We start from the raw sequence: 24,280 nt of genomic DNA on the forward strand, positions 1-24,280 counted from the left end.
TTCCAAATGAAGAAAGGAATCTAAACCCAAGTTTTACAAGGAAACTTGAAGCCAAAGATGAGCAGAAATCTTCCCTATATAAGGGAGCACGAATTTTACATGAGGAGAGTCTCAGGAGCACAATGTAGACGCCTAAGGAGCGGAGACGGCTCACCTATCTTCCCGTTCTTTTCCCTTTCCATTCTTTTTATGTTTATCCTATGTTTTACTTAGGTATCTTTTGTTAAACCTTTTCTAGGGTTAGGATGATGCCCTATCATGATTGTTTATGTACTTTGATATTTTATTGATGGATCTATAGTTTTTTTATATGATGAATGCTTAATCACTATTTGAATTGATTGATCACCTTAGGGCTTTGCATATAGTAATTGGAAGACAAATTTGAAGCAGAGATGCAACATAATTTGATTAGCTTCTTGTGATTAAGTGTGGTAAATTACATTATTACTTGAGAAAAACTAATGGTTTGCTTGATTCCCTTGTTTTCTAAAGCGTAATGAGTTTTGCATGTTAAATTTGTACATGAGAAGGACTCAGATACGGGAATTATCATCTAGAGGAACAAAAGAATCTGTTAATTACATTGAAACATAAATAGGATTGTTAGTGGTTGATTCTGAAACCCTAGGTTTTATCATTATTTGTTTGTTTCTTTAATTCTCAAATTATTTGTTTATTGAAAAACCCAAAAATCAATATCTTCTTTTGCTTGATTGTTTATGTGATTTTGTGTTTGGATTAATTGAGTTGGGGTTTAAATTGATTATCAATGCTTAGTTGGAACGACCTCGTACTTGCACACTATATTAACGACGATTAGTGCGCTTGCGTATTTTAATTAAAATTTCACAACAGCATGTTGACGCAGAACTGTGTCGAGCTTACAAGTTCACTGCAAATGAGATATTTGGTCTTGTGCATTGAGCTAAGTACAATAATGCGCCTATTGCACTTAGATAGGGCACTTCAGCCTCTAATAAGTCTTCGTCCTCATTCCTTGGAAGAAATGGATCTTTTCCAGGCTCAAGACTACGGCCGATCATGGGAGTACTCACAGGCTTCACTTTATCTTCATTAAAGAGCCTTAGTAATTTTTGAGTATATGCTGACTGATGGATCATAATCCCATCACTACTGTGCTCGAGTTCTAATCCGAGACAAAACCGTGTTTTCCCAAGATCTTTTATCTCAAATTCGGATTTCAAGTATTTAGCAGTTTCCTTTAACTCATCTAGAGTACCAATTAGGTTCATGTCATCGACATAAACTGCTAAAATTGCAAATCTAAAACTTGTCCTTTTTATAAACACGCATGAGCATATTTTATTGTTGACATATCCCTTCCCAATCAAGTAGTCACTTAGACGGTTATACCACATCCGTCCGGATTGTTTCAATCCATATAGTGAGCGTCTCAATCTTATTGAAAACGCGCTCCGTGGTTTAGAGCCACTTGATTTGGGTAATTGAAGTCCATCTGGAACCTTTATATATATATATATATATATATATATATCTCTGAATCTAGATCCCCATAGAGATATGCTGTAACCACATCCATAAGCTGCATGTCAAGTTTTTCATAAACTACCAAACTGACAAGGTAGCAGAATGTTATAACATGCATTACGGGAGAATATATCTCCTAGTAGTCGATTCCAGGGCGTTGTGAGAAACCTTGCGCCACAAGGCGGGCTTTGTATCTAACAACCTCATTTTTCTCATTACGCTTTCTAACAAAGACCCATTTATGGCCAACAGGCTTTATACTTGGAGGTGTCAGCGATATGGGCCCATATACCTATCTCTTTGTTAGTGAATCCAATTCAACCTGGATCACATCTTTCCATTTAGGCCAATTCGCTCTTCGTTGACATTTTTTAACGGAGCGAGGTTCGATATCATCGTGTTCTATAATTCCTTGAGCAATAGAATATGAAAACACATCATCAAGGATAATAGAATCTCTATTCAACGTTTCATGTACACTAGTGTAATTCATGGAGATCTCTCTATTCTCTGGAATTGGTTCTGACATTGGAGCGTCCCCCAATGATGTCTCTTGGACATAACCATAATCCGGAATATCTTCATGAGACGGGTTATTTATGTCGATGATTAATGGATCGTGCCAAACTCGCTTTCTTTCTCGGGTGAGAATCCATCGAACCTTTGGGCCTCCCATGTTTCCTTGCTGGGAGCCCGGCCTGAGCCACATTGCCATCACCATTAGTGGTGGCGACATGTCCATGATTTTTAGGGACATCAATCCTTACAGGCACTTTTGCAGCAGGTATATGTGATCTTGTCACTTTAGCGATATCAGAAAATGCATCAGGCATAGAGTCTGCTACATTATGAAGATCGAGAATTCTCTGCACCTCAGTTTCAGACTGTGCGGTTCGGGGATCAACATGAGACAAAGTGGGGACAGACCACGACAATTCCTATCGTTCCTGTTGAAGATTTTTGTTCTTATCTCCCCCTAACAACGGGAAGACTGTCTCATCAAAGTGACAATCCGCAAATCTTGCGGTAAATAGATCTCCTGTCAAGGGTTCTAAGTAGCGGAAAATGGTTGGAGAGTCATATCCAACATGAATGCCTAATCGTCTTTGAGGACCCATTTTGGTGAGCTATGGCGGCGCAATTGGCACATAAACTGCGCACCCAAATATGCGTAAGTGTGAGACATCGGGCTCATATCCAGTAACCAGCTGGGACGCAGAAAAAGGTTGAGTGGCAGTAGGCCTCAGACGAATGAGCACAGCTGCATGCAATATTGCATAGCCCCAAGCAGAAACAGGGAGATGGGTGCGCATAACCAATGCTCTAGCGACCATTTGAAGTCTTTTAATGGCAGCTTCTGCGAGACCATTTTGGGTGTGAACATATGGAACAGGGTGTTCAACCTCAATCCCAATGGACATGTAATAGTCATCAAACGTTTTTGATGTAAACTCTCCAGCATTGTCAAGACGAATTGACTTAATGGGATGATCAGAGTGGTGAGCCCTTAATTTAATGATTTGTGCTAGGAGTTTAGCAAATGCAGCATTTCTTGTGGACAAGAGCATGACATGTGACCAGCGTGTCGATGCATCAACCAACACCATAAAATATCTAAATGGTCCGCAAGTTGGTTGAATAGGTCCACAAATATCACCTTGGATTCTTTGCAAGAATGGAATATTTTCCTCTGTGTCCTTTACATAGGATGGTCTAGATCCTAATTTTGCTAAAGAGCAGGCTTTGCAAAACAAAAGATGGGTTTTAGAAGTAACCAGGGAAGAATCCGGTTGAGCCACGAAGTCACAATTGACTTTAGAAGTAGAAAAAGGAACCAATGAGGCATTAGTTGCGTCAATACCACTTTTGGGCCGCAGGGGGTAGGTGGCACCAGCCCTACCTTGGACCGGATATCGGTTCTGACTTCTTTTTGTTTTGAAAAATGGATGTCCGTGTGAAGTCTTTAATATACGGATCATCATATCACGACCTGGATGTCCCAAACGGTCATGCCAAAGCCTATATGTGTCAGAATCCCATAAGTCATCTCTCATGACATGGTTGGATTCAATAATTTGAATAGTGGTTGCATACAACCCACTAGAGCGACACATATGTTTCTCTAATACTCGTTTATGTCTGTAGTCATTAGAGGTGATGCAAAGGAACTCTTGTCCATTCTCACAATGTGTTTCCACATGAAAACCATTGGCTCTTATATCTTTAAAGCTCAATAGGGTTCTTCGAGCATGAATCAATTGTGATGGTCCAGCCATCGTAGTCACAGAAGATCGACTAGGCGTCATCCATATAAATAGTTGCCTATGTCGCAATATAGTATGTGTGGTGCCACTATCAACAAGGCATTCCAACTCTCCAGGAAACATACTGAAAAATAATAAAGTTCGAAATTAAAACATGTCCATGACATCGAATAATAATACGATACTTTATTAATAAAAGTAGCCAATGATAACATCAAAGCTTCCAAAAAGTCTAATCCAGAATAAACAAAATCAAACGGAGACACATTGTAGTCACTCTATCCGTTTGGTAACTCTAATCAAATATGACCAGGAAACTAGAGAGATGTTGGTGGAGCGAGGCTCTCTTAAGTACTAATGATCTCAATGACTTTCCTAGACATCATATTTTATTGGGTGCGCCACATGAGAAAGAGTTAATACAATTGTCACTTATTGACTAAGGCATATTGCCATTACAAAATTCTTGGAAAATAAAAGGACTATTCTAATCAAAGTCTGCAGCATCCTTGTGCACTTCATTTTTAGCTTTGAAGTCCTCTATGGCACTACTGCAAAGATAGCCTTTAATGACAGTTTTTTTATGACATTTTGACAAAAACGTCATCAAAAAACGTTTTAATGACGTTTTCAGACTGAAACGTCATGAATAATTTGATAGTAAAAGATTTGTGATACTTTCGAAACGTCATAAAATTTTTTATACAACATGACGTTTCATAAACGCCATAAAAAAAAATACACGGCGTTTGTTAAACGCCATAATCATAGACTAATCCATGACGTTTATAAACGTCATACACTCATACTAACAAATAATAAACGGCGTCCGTTAGACGCCATAATTATAGGCTAATCCATGACGTTTGTAACGAAAATTAATTTTTTTTTAAATTGCCCGCCCGCACCCAGCCTATTTTCTTCTTCACACATTCCAATCAACTTTAATTTTCTTCTCTGTTCTCTCTCCGTCCCTCCCTCCCTTGACCCTTTTCTTCTCGATCTGGAGCAAGAAGCAGAAACAACTCGAGTTTCATCCTCGGTCTCAATCCATCGTCTCTTGCTTCCTGAAGATGTTTCGGCGAGGCCGATCCCCATATCAAGTCACTGTTCTCTTGCATCAAGCAACCAGAAGAAGAAGAGGCTGACTAGCTCTCTGTCAAAATTTCACAGGTTAAATCTGAAATATCTCTTGGGTTTTATTCCTATTGAGTATTTTCTGTGATTGGGTCTATTTGATTGAAGATTTCTCACATTTTCTTCACATTGAAAATCCCTATGTGATTGTGTCTATTTGATATCTCGTTTGGTATTTTCGAACTGTGATTCTATTAAGGATTTCGATGGGTTCCAGGTTCAGACAATTTTCAGGTTGTAGAGGTTTTGATTTGGAGTATAATTGGTTTTGGGTATACCATATTTTAAGGTAATTTTGTCCAGTGACTCCATTAGGATGATTAGGACTGGGAAGGATCAAGTTCAATTACTGCACACCATGTGTTTGAAGTTATGCCTCAAAGACAGCACCCAAGCTGAACCAGTGGGCTATTCCATGATTTTCGAAAACCCTATACTTCTTGTTTTACTCTCAGTTTTTGATAGCTTAAAATAGACTCTTCAATGATCATTTTGAGCTAGGTTTCATGAAAAACGGAGTTAAAATGAAATACTTATGCCATTTTGAAATTGCTGCACTGTTTCAGAATTTCTGCAGAAATCAGTCTTTTCTGCTACTTTGGATTCTTGTTTGACCACTCATTTGAACTGCGAATGACCTGAAATTTTGCAAAATAATAGCTTTACATGTCTACTTCAAATCTGGAGAGTTTTGCATGAAATAACTGAAGAGTAGTTGTTGGTGAATTTTTCTTTCTTGCTACCAGTCTTATGAAATTTTCTCAAATTTGCAGCAACCTTGTTACGAAACAATCTGTTTGACAGGCCTTCACACCTTTGTCAGTCCTTGAATTTTAGTATATTAAAATAGACTGAATATTAACATTCTTATCTGGATTTCTTGTTAACACTTGAGCAGGTTTGTAGAGAAAACAACAACCATGGGTCTAGAAGAATGCTATTCACATCGATATGTAAGTCTAATATCACGAAGATATGGCTTATTCTTTTTTCCCTTGTGGTTTATTTCTGCTCTTTATTCTAGTTTTGTTGCTTGCTGCAGTTACTTTAAAGTCAGTGCAAGAGAATGATAACTATATATGCTGCAATGAGAGAAAAGCCCAAAGATTTTGCAAGTGAAAGCATAGCAAGAGCTTAAGTTGGTTTGGGTCAAACTGAGGTAAAACATCTTTACTGTTGATTACAATGAAGTTAGAATGACAATTACATTGTATATCATATTTCCAAGTTATATATGCAGTCTCGTATTTATTAAAATATTGATTTGCCCTATGTGAATTCAAATGATGCATTGGTTTTTACTAAAATATAACTTTTCAAATGTCAGATTTAAGTTGAAATTTGCTTTGAATGTGGTAGGCACATATGTGCGCCATGATTGAACTATTGTTGCCATTGCTGAAGAAAGCTACCCCTGATACACCAGAGTAACAAGCCTCCACAAAGAAGGTTGAACATGGTATGTTTTATGAGTAAAGTTACTGTGGAAGTAGGTTGTATGAGTAAAATTACCACAAAGTGAAGACAGTCTTATATGTTGAGTTCTGATTACTATTTTTTTTTTCTTTCCTATTTCTATCTTAAAGTAGATGCAAAAGTATGGAACAACTGCAAGTTGGAGACCAGTGGAGTGGAGCGGGTCAGCCTAGTTTTTCAACTTTTGGTCTTCCTTTTGGGTACTCTTATGATGTAGTGGAACTAAATGATGAAACAATTGTGATGATTTCTTAATGAAACTAGCAGTATTATGTCTCCATTGTGATATGTGTAAATAAAAAGATAATTGATTTCTGAATTTAACCAGAAATCAAATTTTTTTTTTTAAAAATATGAAATAAATTTAATGGCGTTTGGAAAACGTCATGAAAGATCTTTCAATGACGTTTCACAAATGCAGTTAATCTTCTTCTATGACATTTCAAAAATGTCATGGAAGAATCTTTCCATGACGTCTTGAAAACGTCATTGAAACACTTTCTATGGCGTTTTTCAAACGTCATTAAAGATTTTTAATGACGTTTATCAAACGTCATCGAAGCAGTTTGGAAAAGATGGCACCAGTAGAGACGACGTTCGTTATAGCGTTTGAAAAACGTCATTGAATCTTTTTCATGACGTTTTTCAAACGTCATAAAAAGTATTCTGTGTAGTAGTGTGGTGAGATTGACATCTCCACCATCTTCTTCTTCTTCTGCAAGGTACACTTCTTGCTCCCTCAGGTCCCTGTATGCCCTGTATCTAGCAGCTAGTTGCTCGCTCTCCTTGCATTGCTTGAACCAATTCTCACTTGATCCACATCGATGACACACATCATTGTGGTTGCCTCCCTTCAATTGAGGTGCACGTTGTGGGCATTCCCTAGGAGGGTTGGTGCCACCACCACGACCCATGGGGCCTCCACCACGAGCCATGGCGCCACCACCACGGCCAGGGATACCACGACCACCTCTCCCACGTGTGGCATTGCCACCACATGTATCCGCACCAAACTTGCTGTTTCTTTCCTTGTTAGGGCGGTTATATGGACTCATACGTCCCTCATGCCCCTTATTAGGGTTCTGCTCCTTGCGCCCTCCTTTGGGTGCATTATAATTCGCCTCATGAACGCTCTTAGTTCTAATGGGCCTTGAATTATAATTCCTCACGAGTATGTTATCATGTTTCTCAACTATAGATATGATATTGATAAGCTGATGAAACCTCGTGATCCGTCCAATATTGACCTCAGTACGATATTGCTTTGATACCACAATGGCTGAAACGGGGAAGGTGGAGAGAGTTTTCTCAATTAGCTCTTGCTCTGTGACAGGTTGTCCACAAAATCTCAACATGGATTGTAAGCAAAGAGCTTCTAAATTATATTCAGCAACAGACTTGAAGTCAGCAAAGCGCAGATTGTTCCATTGAATCTTCAAGTCAGGGAGGAGGGAATCTTGGACATTTCCAAAGCGCTCTTCTAGCGCTACCCATAGCTCTCTTGCATCCTTGATCGACATATACTCCAACCTAAGTGCTTTGTCCATATGACGTCGCACCAAGATAACTGCTTGAGCATGCTTTGTAGGTGTTCGGACAAACACAAGATCCGGGTTAGGTGCCTGGATTATGGGTAATATTCCCTTTGAAGTGAAATGGTTCTCAACATCAGTTACCCAACTATGGTAATCCGAGCCTGTTGAGTCAAGCATGGGAAAGTCGAGTCTAGGTTCATTCGACATCCTGAAAATAAGAAGAGAAGATATATTAGTTTCGGAGCTAAACTTCCACGAAAACTAAAATAATAAGATTTTCGAGCTATATATGCACCAAGAAATCAATTTCCAAGAAATTTGGATTAGACCAAACAATGATGTTTTAATATGGTCACAAATTTGATGCTTGCGGATGCTCTTAGTCCGATTGAACACTCTTAGTTCATTGATTACGAACGCTCTTAGTTCGTTAATTATGAACACTCTTAGTTCATTTGTTACGAATGCTCTTAGTTCGTTAAGCGTGAATCCCCACAATTCCGCTTATTAAATATTCAAAACCATATTCATATATTTCAAAATTCTGCAGCAAATAAAAGAATTTAAAATACATGAAAGCAGCAACTTTAATTCACAAAAACTTACGTGATGGTTTGGGGCTTGAGAACACGAGCGTGTTGAAGCAGGCGTGTTTTGGGGCAGCAGCAACAAGTGGCAACAACAGCAAGCAGGGACGCAGGCAGCAGCAGGGATGTAGGTAGCAGCGCGCAGGAAAGCCTGCGGATTGGTGTGCAGGTTGCAGTGGGGGAGGCTAGGGCTTGCACGAGCTGTAGGCTGCAGCTTGGGCTGCAGGGGTGCGCGTAGATGTGCAGGCTACAGTGCGGGCTGCTGTAGGTTGGCAGGCTGCGGTGCTTGCAGCGGCTGTTTGCAGGGGGCTGCGGTGCTTGGGCTACAGGTAAGTTTTGCGGCTAGGGCTGCAGGAAGGGTTTGCGGCAGATGGCGAGCAGTAGCAGGGACTTGGTGAGAAGGTAGGTTGGAGGACTAGCAGGTGCGCAGCAGGGGTAGGAGGGGCTGTAGAGCTTGCGGCAGGAGGCTTGCGGCTAGGGTTGCAGCTATGGTTTTCAGCAAGTTGAGGGAAGCTTTTAGGGTTTTGGTTTTAAGGTTTTTTCTTTTCGGCTAGGGTTAAAGCTCGTGCTGATAACGTGTTATAGAGAATTCTAATTGTGTGTTTATTATTGATAATAGGAGCCCTTTATATAGGGAGTTACAAAGTACACAAAAGGTAATAGAATCCGAATACATTGAATACCTAGAACCTTCTCCTATTACAACTCTAAACCCTAGTTTGTAGAGGCACACATGATGTCGACATCCTTCAACATTTTAAAATGTCGTTAAGCTCCTATGCCTTGTATGTGTCTCCATAAAGTCAATAATTATTCCAGCAGTCCAATTGTTCCAGTTTCATGAACCAGAATCCTTTGTACAGTGTTAATCCCATTGCAATTCTAGCTACATTTATAAGTTGTTATAAGCAAGAAATCAACTGAGGTCTTGCATTCCCAACTCAACGTTTATGGTGTCCGTAGCATCATGGTGTATTGATCAATTGTATTAAAATCCAAATGAGCAATTCCAACATCATATTTTATCACAGAATGGTTCCATGTCATAAAATAATGGTCTTTTAAAGTACTATATTTAAAATCCAAAAGAAATAATATTCTTCGACTAGCTTATTTTAAATGGAAAGGAAAAGCACATCAACAATGATACCTATTTATACGACATAGTACATACTACCATAATTGCATTATCTCACTAAAAAGCACAAAGTGCAAGGTTCTGCACCAAAGCTCATTTTGGATAGGTGACTCCCCAAGTTCATATGTCAACCGACCAGTATGTCAATCATACATAACCAGCTCATAATCATTAGATGATTTCAAGTGAAGAGTCTCAACCCGTGTCATCACCATGGCTCCTAGGACTCCCGCTTAACCATCAGCATAACCAATATCTTGCTTACTCCCAATGCCATCATCCTATGCAAGCCTCACCTATCCAAAATAAGAAAACCCTCAGGCCTTAAGTTGCGCCCTGCCTCTACCTTGTTTGCCTCATTCAATTCGGACCATTCGACTAGGAGATCCACTTGATTATTGTGATACTTTCACATCTGTAACATTAACAGTATCAAGATTGGATGCTTGGAGCCTCTATGTAGTCTGCAACATCATTTCCTTGATTTTCAAAACAGCTACATCTATTTCAGCTCCATGTCTTTTTATGCGGCAGACAGGTCTAGATTTATTAATCCGCATGATGCTAACCTTTACAGAAGTTGAAACTGATATAGGATCCACATCACTTTCTATAAATGTCCTTCCCGATCCAGATGGAGAGATGGTTTCATCTTGACCTTATTTTTATTTTCAGTTATACACTTACATTTGGTCATTCTTCACAAGATTCAACCCACCACCAGTGATTAAACATGCGAAAATCATGGAGTGGGAAAGAACAGAAGATGATTGTCCAGTACTCAAGCAAGTCTCTTTCAACAGCAGGAATCTCTATGTACATCATTTCTGAGTTGCTCAGGGTACTTACTTATCATGACTATTGAGGCAAAGTCAGAGAAAGGGACATACAATTTGTTGAAAGCAGAAGCACTTAACTTGAAAGTTTGTTTCAGTAGATTACAACACTTATGGTTTGGACCTCTAATCACTACTGGGATATTCTTCAGGCCAGAAGTTGAGAGCAGTTTCATTCCCTAGACCTGAAAGAGAGCATGAGGAAGCATATTCACTTGTGATTTGTCTATTCAAGGCTGCACTTGGTTGCTTTTCACTCTCTCCAATTCACCCCTTGCTTGCTTCAACTCAGATCTTAGGTCAGCAATGATTTCCTTCAGGACTTGAAGCTACTTATTTAAAAGCTATTCCATCTTCATTTCCTGTTTCAAGGATGTCAATTGTGCTTCACTTGTCTGTATCGATTGAAATCTCCATCAGTTACATTTAAATATAAAATTATACGAAAGAAGGTACTGATAGTAAATACAACGAGTTACTCAAAATGTGGCACAAGAATGAGTAAACCAGTTTTTCAGGATCTCCCAAAAACAGTTTTAGTTGTTAACTAGATTTATCCATTCAAAGCAACGAACTGCATAACCAATATTCCATAGAGAGAAGGGGCCAGAATTCAACAGATTTTTTTTTACGGAAAATGAAACAAGGAACAGTTTCAGACGAAGGTTTATTGAAATTCAAATAAACTTTGACACTACTTTAATAACTAGAAATTCCATAGACCATGGATATGTAAGTTAAGTTATCTATCATCAAATTGTAGTATTATAGTATCATACAATTTGCACATGGGTAGTTTATCACAGAGAGAATCAAAAGAACCTTCTTTCTAGCAGACTAGCAGTACACACTATCACTCACACATCAGAAAGTGAGAAATCGAACGTGTAGTGGCTCTGTGGCTGCAGCCGCATAATAGTTGCATAAAAGTAAATTCAACATGCATGTGTCTAATATATGAGATGTAGACAGTAGTGTAGTTGGCAAACAGAACCCTTAATCTACAGAGACCACCCTATTTGTCTTGCATCATCGTTTGGTTTGGTCTAAAGTTGACAGCATAGCATCAACAAATTAAGAGGTATTATAACATACACAGGCTTGGCTTATTCAAAAGTAATGTTAACAATAAGTGAGCACTTGGGAATACACACTTTCTTCCTTCAATAGTGAGAAGCAGATGAAAGAACGTCAGCAAAAGGAGACCTTAATGTTTCCAAAGACCATAAACAAACAAAAATTGAGAATGTTAACAAGCAACTATATAAGCATTTTGAATCAGAGAAAATATATATCCATCACAAGCCATAATAAGACGTTACATACACTTCTGCTGTCATTTAAGGGCATAGACAGACAAAAAGCTAGTGGCAGTACCCATAAGTGGTACGTACATACAGTCCTACTCATTATACAATCAAATACACAGAGGTAGCGAAGACCCTCCTTTGGTACTACTCTAGAGGCGCTAATGATACATAGAGTGCACGTACACTGGTGCCTTACTTCCTAAATACAAGAAATTTATTGTAATTAGACAAACTAAAAACATAGGGATGGGCCTAGGGCAAACACCCCAGCCCACCATAGAAGCCCAAAAAACGCAACCCAGAGAGGAGTGACCCAACCAAGGCCTATCAAGGTAGCCTTGACTCGATCCGGCAACCGACGTCGTACCAGAAGCCATGATGCACCACCGCACTCCGCCTTGACGCTGTCACGACCGACATCACATGCCGCCATGACCAACAACGCACACCGTCACGACCCATCCCGCACGCCGCCTTGACGCTGCCACCGGATCGCTCTACCCAACAACACACGACCTCTGCCTTCATAGAAACCACAAGCCGATGCTGTCAAAAAGAGTTTCCTCTGTCCCGGGCAACACGGCTTCCCGAGTACAAAGTCAACCACCGGAATCACTGCCAAGAAACAGATCCTGCAAAAACCTTGATCCAAACCACTCCATCCCAAGAACCACATAGGCAGTCATTCAAATCCTGCTTGGAAGCAAAGCCATGCGGCTTCGGCTAAGCCAAGAGGCCAGGGCCGCGGCCGAACGAGAATGCTCACAGGTCTTGAAGCCACCTCCTTAGGGTTTTCTGAGAGAGAGAAAACGTCTTTCCTGATTTTTTCAATAGTCTATAAGCAATTTAAATTGAACTGATGCAATCCCTAGAAAAATGCATGACAAAATGCAAGCCACTAGTTTGCTAAAGGGTTTATGCCGTCATTCCTTTGAACATCATGTTTTATATCCAGATTATTATTATCAGAACATTAATGTCTTTTGAACAACTACATATCCTCTCTCTTATGTGCTCGTCTAGCAAGCAATTCATAACTGGCCCTACACTATAGAGTCGGTTATAAACAAGTTTGTGAATCTATTATATTTACGAAAGATCATGAAGGGGAATCAAGAACCAAGCAGCTTCTTCCAAGTTCCACCTTGCATACCCAAAAATAAGGAAGAATAGCAATATCGAAAATGCAGTAGTATTTCCAACAAAGAGCTCAAATATAATACACTACAGAAATCACAGTGAATGTTCATTCCAAATATTCCAAAAATCAAGTCTCTACGACTATAGCAAATGATGCAATGGTCAATGTTAGTTGGAGCTGAATGAGTTCATTTTGCTGGTTGATATGTTGAATGTTGACATAGTTCTCTGTGTCATCTATATACTCCCGCAGAGACAATATCTTGTTACGATCGAGTTCCATCAAGTTGCATAAAATAAGCCTCAAGCAACATTTCTAGATCCTCCACATCATCTTGACCCATGTTGTTGCTACTTACCAAACTAGCACTTGCATTAGAACTTAGCCAACGATGACTGGGGCAGTGGGCTGATGCTATTTGAGCCAGAACGCGCCAACAAAGCCTCAGATTGTTGATTCTGAATCCACTTTCTTGTCAAATATAAATGTGCCATGTCTTCATTGTCATCCAATAAATGTTCAATTTCATCCCTCACCTGTTGTACTCGTGCAAGCAAACGGGTGAGAGTGCTTTTCAAACTGCATGTGAACAAGTTCAAGATTCTTGGTGGTAACATTTCTGGCCAGTTCATCGAGCACATGGTAAGCTTCCATCTTAAGGTCTGCCACATTGGAATCAAAGTATGTGTTGAGAATATATACCATCCCACATGGGAAAAATGGGACTTTGCTTACGGGTTTATAAGGGTTTGGGCCACTTTATCCATTGCCAATTAGTTTTGGATGTGAACCCTACATTACTTTATCATGGTATCAGAGCCAGGTTACGCACATATGCATGCCTAATGGCCACACGGGCTCCACGTCACCCAAAAGTTGTCCACGTGTATGGCTTAAAAATTCGCCACACGTGCGGGGGCGTGTTGAGAATATATACATCCCACATGAGAAAAATGAGACCTTGCCTATGGGTTTATAAGGGTTTGGGCCACTCCATCCAGTTGCCAACATGTATGGCTTGAAAATTCACCACACGTGCGGGGGCATGTTGAGAATATATACATCCCATGTGGGAAAAATTGGACCTTGCATATGAGTTTATAAGGGTTTGGGCCACTCCATCCATTACCAATTGGTTTTGGATGTGAACCCCAGATTACTTTATCAGTATGTACAGACAACTTTTAGAGCAATCTCCAGAACCTGAAACTCAAATGGGAGATCACATTGCAAACCTTCAACGACCTCTGAAACAGGTAACCATTGCCCTGATTGGGTTTTATGTTCTAGAGCAATCTCCAGAACCTGAAACTCAAATGGGAGATCACATTGTAAACCTTCAACGACCTCTAGAACAGGTAACCATTGCCCTGATTGGGTTTTATGAGAAAGCAGTTGTTGTCTTAGCTGATCCGGAAATGGGAGAACCTCCTGCCGCAGAGGATCAAGCAATATAACCTCTTAGACCATAACTACAGCCTTTATAAACTCTAGATTGACCACCACGGCCTTCTCCCCGGGAAGAATGCTGGACGAATGGTTGAAAACAGGGCCAAAATTCTCAAGTCACAAGGGGAAATGGCAGCACATCGGATGATAGCATTCTTGTCACACTCGACTAGCTCGGAACGGCGACAGCAATCTAAGCGCATCCACAGCCTGGCTCCCCCAGCCTTCTTCTTGCCATTCACAGCCAAACTGTTGTTCCAAGGACCCTTCCCCATTCTCAATCCGCTCTTTGAGGAGGATTATGACTTTAGGGTGAGGATATCTCTTTATCAATCTCTTCTACTTGTTGTGACTGTGCCGCCTCCGAAATTAGTTGTTGTCTTGTTGTTGGGATCATTGATAGATTTCATCTGCAGCTTCTCTACATGTATGTATCATAAAATATTTATCGTTTCCTTTCTATATGAAGTGCATATTTATCTGCAAAAATGAGTGTACTGATATATCACTTTTTTTGAAATATATTGATATATCAATTTGTTGATGCTTTATAAGCTAGAGAAGCTAAGATACATACAATTGGTATTGACAGCTAGCCTCCCAAAACATGCATATGTGTCCATGATCAAGTAAAGGTGGAGCATGCGGCCAATAGACTAGCACTAAATGTAAGATATTTGGCTAGCATGTATATCCAACACCTAGCATATGAAGAAGTAAGTTGATTGACGACATATATAGATAGCATACTATTGTTTTGATAAATAGCATTTGACTACATTTATCAGAATAGCATTTGAGTACATTGACCTATATAGATTCGATATAGATATTATCAATTCTTAACTGCACTTTAACCCTTGTTAGCAGAAGGCTAAAACCCTAGGTTTCGGGCAGAAGTACGACGGCGGCTCTGAGGATCCTCCCGCTGTGACAAGGACGCTCCGACATCGAGGATCCAGTGACAACGACTTGTGTGGTGGTGTTGGTGGTAGTGATCGAACTCGGATTCGGATTTGGTTTTAGACTCAACTTCGGGTGAGAGATCGCCGAAGACCTTCTCTAAGAAGACCAGTTCCGATCGTCGTGTGGCGGTAGTGTTGAGAGCTGAGAGCTGTGCCGGTCTTCCCGAGGAGGCGAGCAGATCCTTGACTTGGAGGAGGTCGTCTACTTGTAGCGGTAGAATACCAGCACGTTGGTGCGCGGTATGGAGGCCATGGCTGTTCGGGTAGGGCGGCCACCAGACTGAGTCAGCGGCAGCGGCGAACCTGTTAGGGTTCTGGTTTCATACTGGTCTAGTGCTGGAACGAGGGTGGGGTAGTGGGTTGGGCTTTGTGTTTCAGCCCACTTCGCCTCTTTTTTTTTGTTTGGGCTGGACCTCTTGCTGTGTTTGGTATGGGCTGGCCTGTTTTTGTGTCTACCTTTGTTTTAGAGTCTGATGCGATGTAAGTTAGCTCCTCTACTCGTACACCAATTAAGGTCTTTAGGCGAGTAGAGTTGCTAAAGCAAGAGCCTAGATAGTCTTGGGTTTTTTCTCATTTGGTTAGACACTTTAATAAGTGTGCGTATTTTATAGTGAGGGTCACTTGTCCTTTGTTTGGCTGTTTGTGCCATATAGTACAGTTGGTATGAAACAACATGTGATGTATGTGCCTTCTAGCCATGGATAAATTAATGAAGTTATCTATTTCTCAAAAAAAAATTCTTAACTGCACTTTGGGAGAATAGCAAACCATAAATCGTTCAAATATAGTTTTGAAAATGAACATGATACTGCCATATATCATGCTTAACCATATGCTATTGGAAACAAGCAGTAATTATAGAGATATGGCATAAGCTGTTATGAACAAGCAATAATTATAGATACGGAGCCTGGCTCTCTGTCGCGACAATTGAAATTTGAAAACTTATCTTGCTGTTGACTTACCGAAAGCCCGGAGCAATTCGTTTGGCTCTCTGAAAGGACATGCTGGGTGTCCAGAAAAGATACACGGGTGCCCAAAGTAGATGATAGTAAGGCATGACCCAGACCAGGAATGACGGACCGCGTTAGCTTGTAACATGGTGATGGTGCTAGACGATGGATGGGAAGGAGTTTGTGTTGACGATCATTGACGGCCCAAGCAGGTGTTTGTTGTGTCATGAATGTTCGTTGTTCACTGCAATTGGATCCATTAAACATCAGGGTGACGACCAAGTGATCGATCTGACTCACAGGTGTGGTGAAGAGCTGATGAGCTGGGGACTTGCGTCAAGGAGAGAATTGAGCGTTAAGGAGAGCAACGTCAAGGAGAGGAGTTTTGACGAAGAAGGCTGCTGTGCAGGTGCAAGACTTGGCTTGATGCATTTAGCGGGTCTGCTGGTGTGCATGCGTTGCGCTTGACGCTTCATGCTAGACGTTCTGATCCTTGACGGACTGATCCCGACGGACCGATCCTTGACGGACGAGCTGATGATGATAAGAGGATGACCAGTGAGCTTGAGTTTGACGAACGTACAAATTGAGTGCTAGGCGGTCAGAGTTGTCATCATGGGTCTGCGGCAAGATCATTATGATGGTTCGTCAAGATAGCAATGTTCGACTGTTTGACGGAGCTTCTCATGGATGACTTGACGAACTCGATAGGTGCAGTTGATGGCGTGACCCCAGTGCTGGATTTAGCACTGACGTAATGACGTTGTTCATTGATACTTACATCCTGCCATGATTTTTCAAGAGATTAGCTGCAGAGATGGCCCCTGATTTTTTACCACAAGGATTTATTAAAGTGGATGAGTGTGCGAGCGCCGTTGGTGCGTCAAGATTCGTGTTTGACGGAAGGCTAGTGCATCAAGTGTAGTTGGGCCTTTGCTTGGCGGCAGAATGCACCAAAGAAGAAATCTGGGTGCAGAGGAAAAAAGAAGGCTGGTGCTAAGAGCACATTCCTGGGTGTCCAGAGTAAATAGGCAACCAATTTTTTTCTTTTTCTTTTTTTTGTTACCGCTGAGGATGGGATTGTGAAAGTGGTTTTAGATTCTTTTGTGTGTTACGGCCAAGGATGGGATGACATTAGGTGTGGTACTTGATGTAACGAAGGAAGCTACTGGGAGCTGATGATCATCCAAAACTGATGATCATCCAAAAAAAAGAAGAGAAGAGTAATGATGATGATCAAAGAAAGATGGGTACCAAGTGAGCTGATAATTCAAAGAAGAAAAGAAAAGAAATTTCTTTGAGCCCCGAGCCCCGTCAAGCTGTCTTAAATATTTTTAGGGAGAAGAATACAGTTGTTCATCACTTAGCTAGGTGGGCACTTCGTTCAAAAGCTTTTTCTTCTTTTACTTCTCCTCCAAGCTTCTTGGTGGACTTGTTATCAACTGATTGTACTTAAGTCTGATCAATAAGGTGTTTACGTTGCTTCTAAAAAAAAAAAAATTATAGGTATTGAATATAATGACAGATCACCGGAAACCCAAGAGGTACAAATATCTTTAGTTTATTGTTGTTTTACAACAAATGTATTGATTTTTTTTTTTGAAGAGAAAGGAATTTTATTAATGAGTATGATGAATATCATACATGAGGGCATCCAGAACTAAGTCTGGCGCATTTACAAACCATTCATAATGAACATTAGAATCAAAGCTATGACTGGCAAGCCTATGAGCTACTGTATTAGCTTGACGAGAGGCATACCCAATACGGACATCGTCACTAGACCGAACCAGATCTTTAACCTCTGCAATTAAAGCACTAAGAGGAGATAGGTCATCCACCTCATTGTTAATATCCCCCATTGCTACTAGACAGTCTCTTTCAACCACAACTTTTGTTACTTGCATGTCTTGCAGGAATGACAAACCGTGTTTTAAGGCCAGCAGCTCGGAGTGTAATGGAGGGCTAACAAAATTCACCCTGTGAAAGAAAGAAGCAATAAACAACCCTTGAGAATTCCTGAGAACACTACCAATGCCGCCATATGGAACATAGGGCATAAAAGCTCCATCTACGTTCAGTTTCAACGTGTCACCAACAAGAGGGGTCCATTTTTTATCTAGCCTCTATCTACCCGGAGAAGAACTCACAGACAAGTTAGCTTGCAAATGTTCCTCATACCAAGCCAAGGAAGAGGCCACCAGACTTGAGCTAGTTTGTGAGTGATTCCGCCACAACACATCATTTCGATTCCGCCAAATACTCCATAGGAGAATTAGCAACTTATCGAAAAAAGTTGAGGATAGAGAGTTGGTCCTCTCCAGGAACCATTCCTTACACAGTAAATTCAATGGCTGAATGGAGAAAGGTGGGGCACTCAATATAGCATGAGCAATAGGGTAATCATAGAACAAATGTTCAAGTGTTTCAGCTACCTGTGAACACACAATGCATTGCAACTCACCCATGTAGCCCTTTAAAGTTAGAGCCACCCTAGTGGGAAGAAGATTGTGAGCTGTTCGCCAACCAAAAATAGCCACCTTGTTTGGAACCTTAGCTTTCCACAGAGCCTTTCATAGTGGGGCATAAGGGTCCCCTATTGATGAAGAAGCAAAGATATTACCAATGACAAAATCTCGGGCGACCGTGCATGCTGACTTAACCGAGAAGAAACCTCTCTTGTCGAGCTTCCATGCAACCCTATCAGATGCAAAGCGCTACTCAAGGGAATACTCGTAGCTACATCATTGTCAAAACAAGCATGCATTGCAATAGGATCCCAAGACCATGAACTCATATCCAACAAGTCTGAAACTATCTCAAACACAGTGTCAGGCGGTCTATCTAGTGAGTGAGCCGCAACATTTGGAATCTACTCATTATCCCAAATCTTCAAAGAAGAACTATTACCAATTATCCAAAATAAGCCAGCTTGGAGTATTAGTCTAGCCTCCATTATACTACGCCAAGAATAAGAAGGCCTATCCCCCATATTAGTAGTAAGGAAGGACCCATTAGGATAGTAGATTGCTTTGAAAACCCTAGCTACAAGTGAATCAGGATGGGACAAAAGTCGCCTAGATTATGGGCAAAAAGATGTTTAAAACCCAAACCACCCTGTTCCTTGGGAAGGCACATTTTTTCCCAAAACCTCCAATGAATCTTCTTTTTTTCATCAGTACTTCCCCAAAAAAATTGAGAGCAAAGCTACTGAAGATCATCACAGAGAGATTTGGGAAGCAAATAACAATTCATAACATAATTAGGTAAAGCCTGAGCAACAACTTTAATGAGAAGTTCTTTACCTCCTGCACTTAGAATTTTTGATCTCCAACTAATCAGTTTCTTGGTGAGCCGTTCCATCAAATAGGCAAAAATGGCTGTTTTGTTATGTCCAACATGTATAGGAAGTCCCAAGTACAGACCATGCTCCTTAACACATTTGACACCAAGAAATGCGGCTAAGTGATTTCTAGTCTACAATACCACATTACCACTGAAAACCACACTAGATTTCTCCAGATTAATCTTTTGACCCGAAGCCCTACCATAGATAGAAAGAATATTCTTATAGGCTTGACATTCTCAAACTGAAGCTTCCCCAAACAGAAAGCTCTCATCTGCAAACAATAGATGATGTATAGTTGGAGCAGAAGGTGACATAGTAAGGTCTCTGCTGCTTCCATGCTGAACATATGAAGAAATCAAAGCAGAGAGACCCTTAGGCACAGAGAATAAAAAGGTAAGGGGATAAAGGGTCCCCTTGTCTGATACCCCTTGTTGGCAAAATAAGACCAGTAGGAGAACCATTGATTAGAATAAAGTAGCTTACAAACTTAACAGCTGCCGAGATCCCAACCACCCATGCTCTATAGAAGCCAAGCTTCACTAGAATAGCTTCCAAGTAATTCAAGATGTCCAACATCAAAGAGAAACAGCTGTCTACTTGTCTTCGAAGTTTCTTCATAAAATGTGCTACCTCAATAGCTATTAGAGTATTGTCAGAGATAAGTTGTCCTGGGACAAAAGCACTTTGTAAAGGAGAGATTATGTCAGGGAGTATCCTTTTCAACCTGTTAGCCAAAACCTTAGAGGCTATCTTATAGACTACATTGCATAAAGCAATGGGCCTTAAATCTGAAACTAATTTTGGCTCTTTTATTTTCTGAATCAGAGTCAAATGAGTAAAGTTTGATTCTTGGGAAATATGTCCTGTGCTGAGCACCTGTTGTGCTGCCCTACATACATTAAGCTCTACAACATTCTAAAACTTCTGAAAGAAACAAGGAGACATACCGTCCGGTCCAGGAGATTTTGAGGGATGCATTTGAAATAAGGCTCGTTTGATTTCTTCATTAGAGTAGGGAGCCAAGAGCTCATCATTCATACTACCTGTAACTCGAGCTGGTATACAATCAAGTATTATTTCTATAGCCAAAGGATCAGACTGTTCTGACTGAAAAATAGATTCATAATACCGGATTAAAACAGTAGCCACTCCAACTGGTTTACTAATCCATTGTCCATCTTCAGACATCCAACCCTTCACACGGTTACGACTTCTTCTGTTCGACACTCTCCTGTGAAAGAAGGCTGTATTGCGATCTCCCTCCCTGAGCCATTGAACTTTAGAGCATTGCCTCCAAGAAGTCTCATTCATGGAAAGCAGCTCATTTAGTCTATACTGCAATGCTTTTTGCTTATCAAAATGTGAGTCATGATGGTCTTTCTTCATCAAATCATCCAACTTACCTTGAATTAGTCACATCTCAACCTGCCTTTGCTGAAACACTCCTTCATGCCAATCAAAAATAGGTTTCCCATGTGTTTAATCTTTCTGCTGACCTGTAGCATGGAATCCCCAGTAGATGGCAACATCCAACCTTATTGCACGACATTATCACAGTCAGAATGGTGTAGCCACATATCTTCAATGTGAAAACGTCTGGAGTCACAATGAAATGCAGGTAACTCAGGATTAACCTCGATAAGTAGTGGACAATGATCGGACCTGCTTAGAGGTAAAGTGATAACGCAGGAGAAAGGGTACATCTCCCTCAATTATACATTCTGACAAGCTCTGTTAAGCCTTTCCTTTGTAAATCGATTGACCCAAGTAAAACGAGAACCAACAAAACCTATGTCCATCAGTTCACAATCAACCAGGGCTTGATGAAATCTAGTCATCTGGGCTACACACCTAGCCGGACCACCAGACTTGTTAGCCAGACACAAGATTTCATTAAAATCACCAGCGACTAACCAAGGGAGGTTGATCTGTGCTGCTAGGGTTCTTAGCAGATTCCACATAATATTCCGTTTTGAAGTTGTAGCCACCCCGTAGATCCCTGTGAATGGAAATACACCTTCAGAACCGATTGCTCCTACTTCTACATCAATATGATTTGCAGAATAATTCCGGAGATGCATCAGAATCTCGTTCTGCAAAAAGAGTTCCAAACCACTACAATCATCATCTCTCAGAGAACAGAGAACCCCATCAAACCCTATGCGACGACGAACATCATTTAGTAAGTCTGGTGTGGCTAGGGTTTCGGATAGGAAAACAATGCTAGGGTTTTGTTGTTGAACAATATTGGCAAGGGCATCTTGTGTCTCTATGTTATTAAGGCCACGACAGTTCCACATTAGGATTTTGAATCACTGCATGGAGTAACAAAGGGCGTTGTGAAATTCCGGAGATCGGAATCAAAGAACACTGATAAGGTTCTCGGATCTAGCTAGGGTTTCTAGGGTCAAGAGGGAGGCTCTCTCTCTTTTTACCTAAAAATATACAGTCGACAATTATTTGTTGAATGTACAACAAATGTATTGATAGGAGCATGAAATGTGACAAATATAGTGCAATCCTTTACACTTTTCTTAGTTATTTCCTTCAAGAAGTCAGTTTTAACTTTGTTTTCGTTTTTTTTAAAACCCTTCTCTTCGTAATCACCACAAGCGAGATTTTCTCTCGAAACCTAAGGGCTCTCTCCCAAAATCCTAGCTACCTAGTGGGCAAACTTTGCCGTCTTCTCTTCTACTTTCTCCATGGATTCAATCGACGCTGTCACTACCAACTTTGCTGCCTCTTTGGCTCTAGCTGAAGGAGGTAACGCCTCGGATTTGGGAAAGATTGGAGGAGGTCCTGTTCGTCGATCTTCTTAGTCTTTTCTTTTGGGGAAACCTCTTACTCGTAAACCTATTGACTCTAATGCCTTCAAATCGCATCTCTTCCGGACTTGGATGGTGGAGAAGGATTTCAGGATTCAAGAGAAGACTGACAACAGGTTTCTGATTTCCTTCGATTTAGTCCGTGATCGGTACAAGGTGCTTAGAGGCGGGGTGTGGTGTTTTAACAGATCCCCAATCTGTTTAGAGGAGTATGATGGTGTTCTTCCCATCGCTGAAGTGCCTATGAAGCATGTTAGGATGTGGGTTAGGGTTTCTGACATCCCTCCTCTCTACGAGGAACCCGGCAACTTCATCCTCATTGGAAACTTGCTGGGTGGTTATCTGGACTACGATAAGAGAGAGTTTCGTAAAGGTATTGTTCTAATTCTCTTCTCCCATGACATCTCTAAACCGATTATTCTTGAGCGAAGAGTTTTCTTGGCCCCTAGCATAGAGCCTATTTTGCAGTTCCAGTTTGAACATCTCAAAGGGAGATGCCCTCAGTGTGGATTGATTACACATTCTGGGGCTAAGTGTGAGGAGCCAAATACGGCCGTTTATGCTCCTAGGGTTTTGAAGTTTGTGGTGGCCCCTCTACCTCCGGTGGTGCCTTCTCCTTATCTGCTCAGACTACTCGAGATCTACCTATGCCTTCTTCCTCACTGCTGAAAAAGAAGAAGCCAGTTATCCGTCGGCTTTAGCGATCAACTTCAGGCATTGATTCTCAAGATCCTGTGCATACCACGCCAGAGATGGAAGGCATGGATCAAGAGGTTTCGGTGCAGGTCAAGGCTAATGGGTTGTCCTCGGTGGAACCTTCTGACTCGGGTTCTCAAGATCTTACTATTACTCCTGCCATGCAAACTGGTCAGAAGCAAACCTTGATTTACAAGAAAAGAGGTCAAGAAGAGGTAACTGTCCCTTCCCCTAAGAAATTCAAAACCATTTTGGGTGGTAAGCTTCTCACTCTCCATGTGGAAGCTCTTGGTTTGAATGAAGCTGAGGATGATTTCGCCTTGGTGACACTGAAGAATAGGTCGAGAAGACTGTTGGGAAGAAAGAACAAGGGTCCCCGGTCTCAAAAGAAGGTTGGTTTGACCCCTTTGCGTCTTACCTATCCTGCTACTACTACTGCTCAGGAGGTTGGCCCTAAAGCTAAGGGCAAGGGGAAACTCTAGGTTTTCCTGTTTCTGTGCCTACCTTTGTTTTAGAGTCTGATGCTATGTAAGTTAGCTCCTCTACCCGTACACCAATTGAGGTCTCTAGGCGAGTAGAGTTGCTAAAGCAAGAGCTTAGATAGTCTTGGGTTTTTTCTCATTTGGTTAGGCACTTTAATAAGTGTGTGTATTCTACAATGAGGGTCACTTGTCATTTGTTTGGCGGTTTATGCCATCTAGTACGGTTTGTATGAAACAACATGTGATGTATGTGCCTTCTGGCCATGGATAAATTAATGAAGTTATCTATTTCTCAAAAAAAACTTTGTTTTCATTTTAGGTAGTTCGTGAAGCAATTCAAGAGAAATAGGAGCTGAAAGGGAGGAATGGAGCCATGGATCATGAAGTATTGATGCAAATGACTAAGTTTGACCAACCTTTTGGCCGAAAATTACTAGGGAAGTCCACGAAAATCGTTGTGCAAAAAAGTTGCTGCAAAGCAGAAAACTGCAGTTTCAGAATCAGCTTTCTGGGAACAGTTTTAGGAGCAATTCTTGCATCCTTCCAGCTGCACCTATGAATAAAGAGCCAGCGGTCCTTAAAGACATGATGTTAGACTTCAATAAAGCCAAAGAACTGGTCAGAA

General features: G+C 40.9%; 1 protein-coding gene, 1 long non-coding RNA gene and 1 pseudogene across 4 annotated transcripts; 2 read left to right on the top strand and 1 right to left on the bottom strand.

The window, feature by feature from the left end:
* LOC112169770 overlaps window positions 1–14,660 on the bottom strand; it is an 81,513-nt pseudogene extending 66,853 nt beyond the window's left edge.
* On the top strand, window positions 4,698–6,667 carry LOC112170388. Of its 3 annotated transcripts, none has more exons than XR_005801610.1 (5): window positions 4,698–4,949; window positions 5,812–5,866; window positions 5,956–6,072; window positions 6,241–6,376; window positions 6,503–6,667. It is a non-coding gene; the product is annotated as an uncharacterized LOC112170388 (long non-coding RNA). The 3 variants fall into 3 exon arrangements; XR_002925076.2 differs by having other exon boundaries at window positions 6,241–6,372; window positions 6,500–6,667; XR_005801611.1 differs by having other exon boundaries at window positions 6,241–6,372.
* Window positions 14,661–22,549: 7,889 nt separating the features above from the next.
* Window positions 22,550–23,146, top strand: LOC112169774. The gene has a single exon (XM_024306829.1). The coding sequence runs from the start codon at window positions 22,550–22,552 to the stop codon at window positions 23,144–23,146; it is 597 nt and encodes a 198-aa protein (XP_024162597.1).
* Window positions 23,147–24,280: the final 1,134 nt, after the last annotated feature.

Source organism: Rosa chinensis, chromosome 6 (assembly GCF_002994745.2).
Source record: "Rosa chinensis cultivar Old Blush chromosome 6, RchiOBHm-V2, whole genome shotgun sequence".
Lineage (NCBI taxonomy): Eukaryota > Viridiplantae > Streptophyta > Magnoliopsida > Rosales > Rosaceae > Rosa > Rosa chinensis.

Coding starts and splice junctions, on each gene's coding strand:
- LOC112169774 (XM_024306829.1), top strand. CDS start 22,550: ATGGTGGAGAAGGATTTCAGGATTCAAGAGAAGACTGACAACAGGTTT.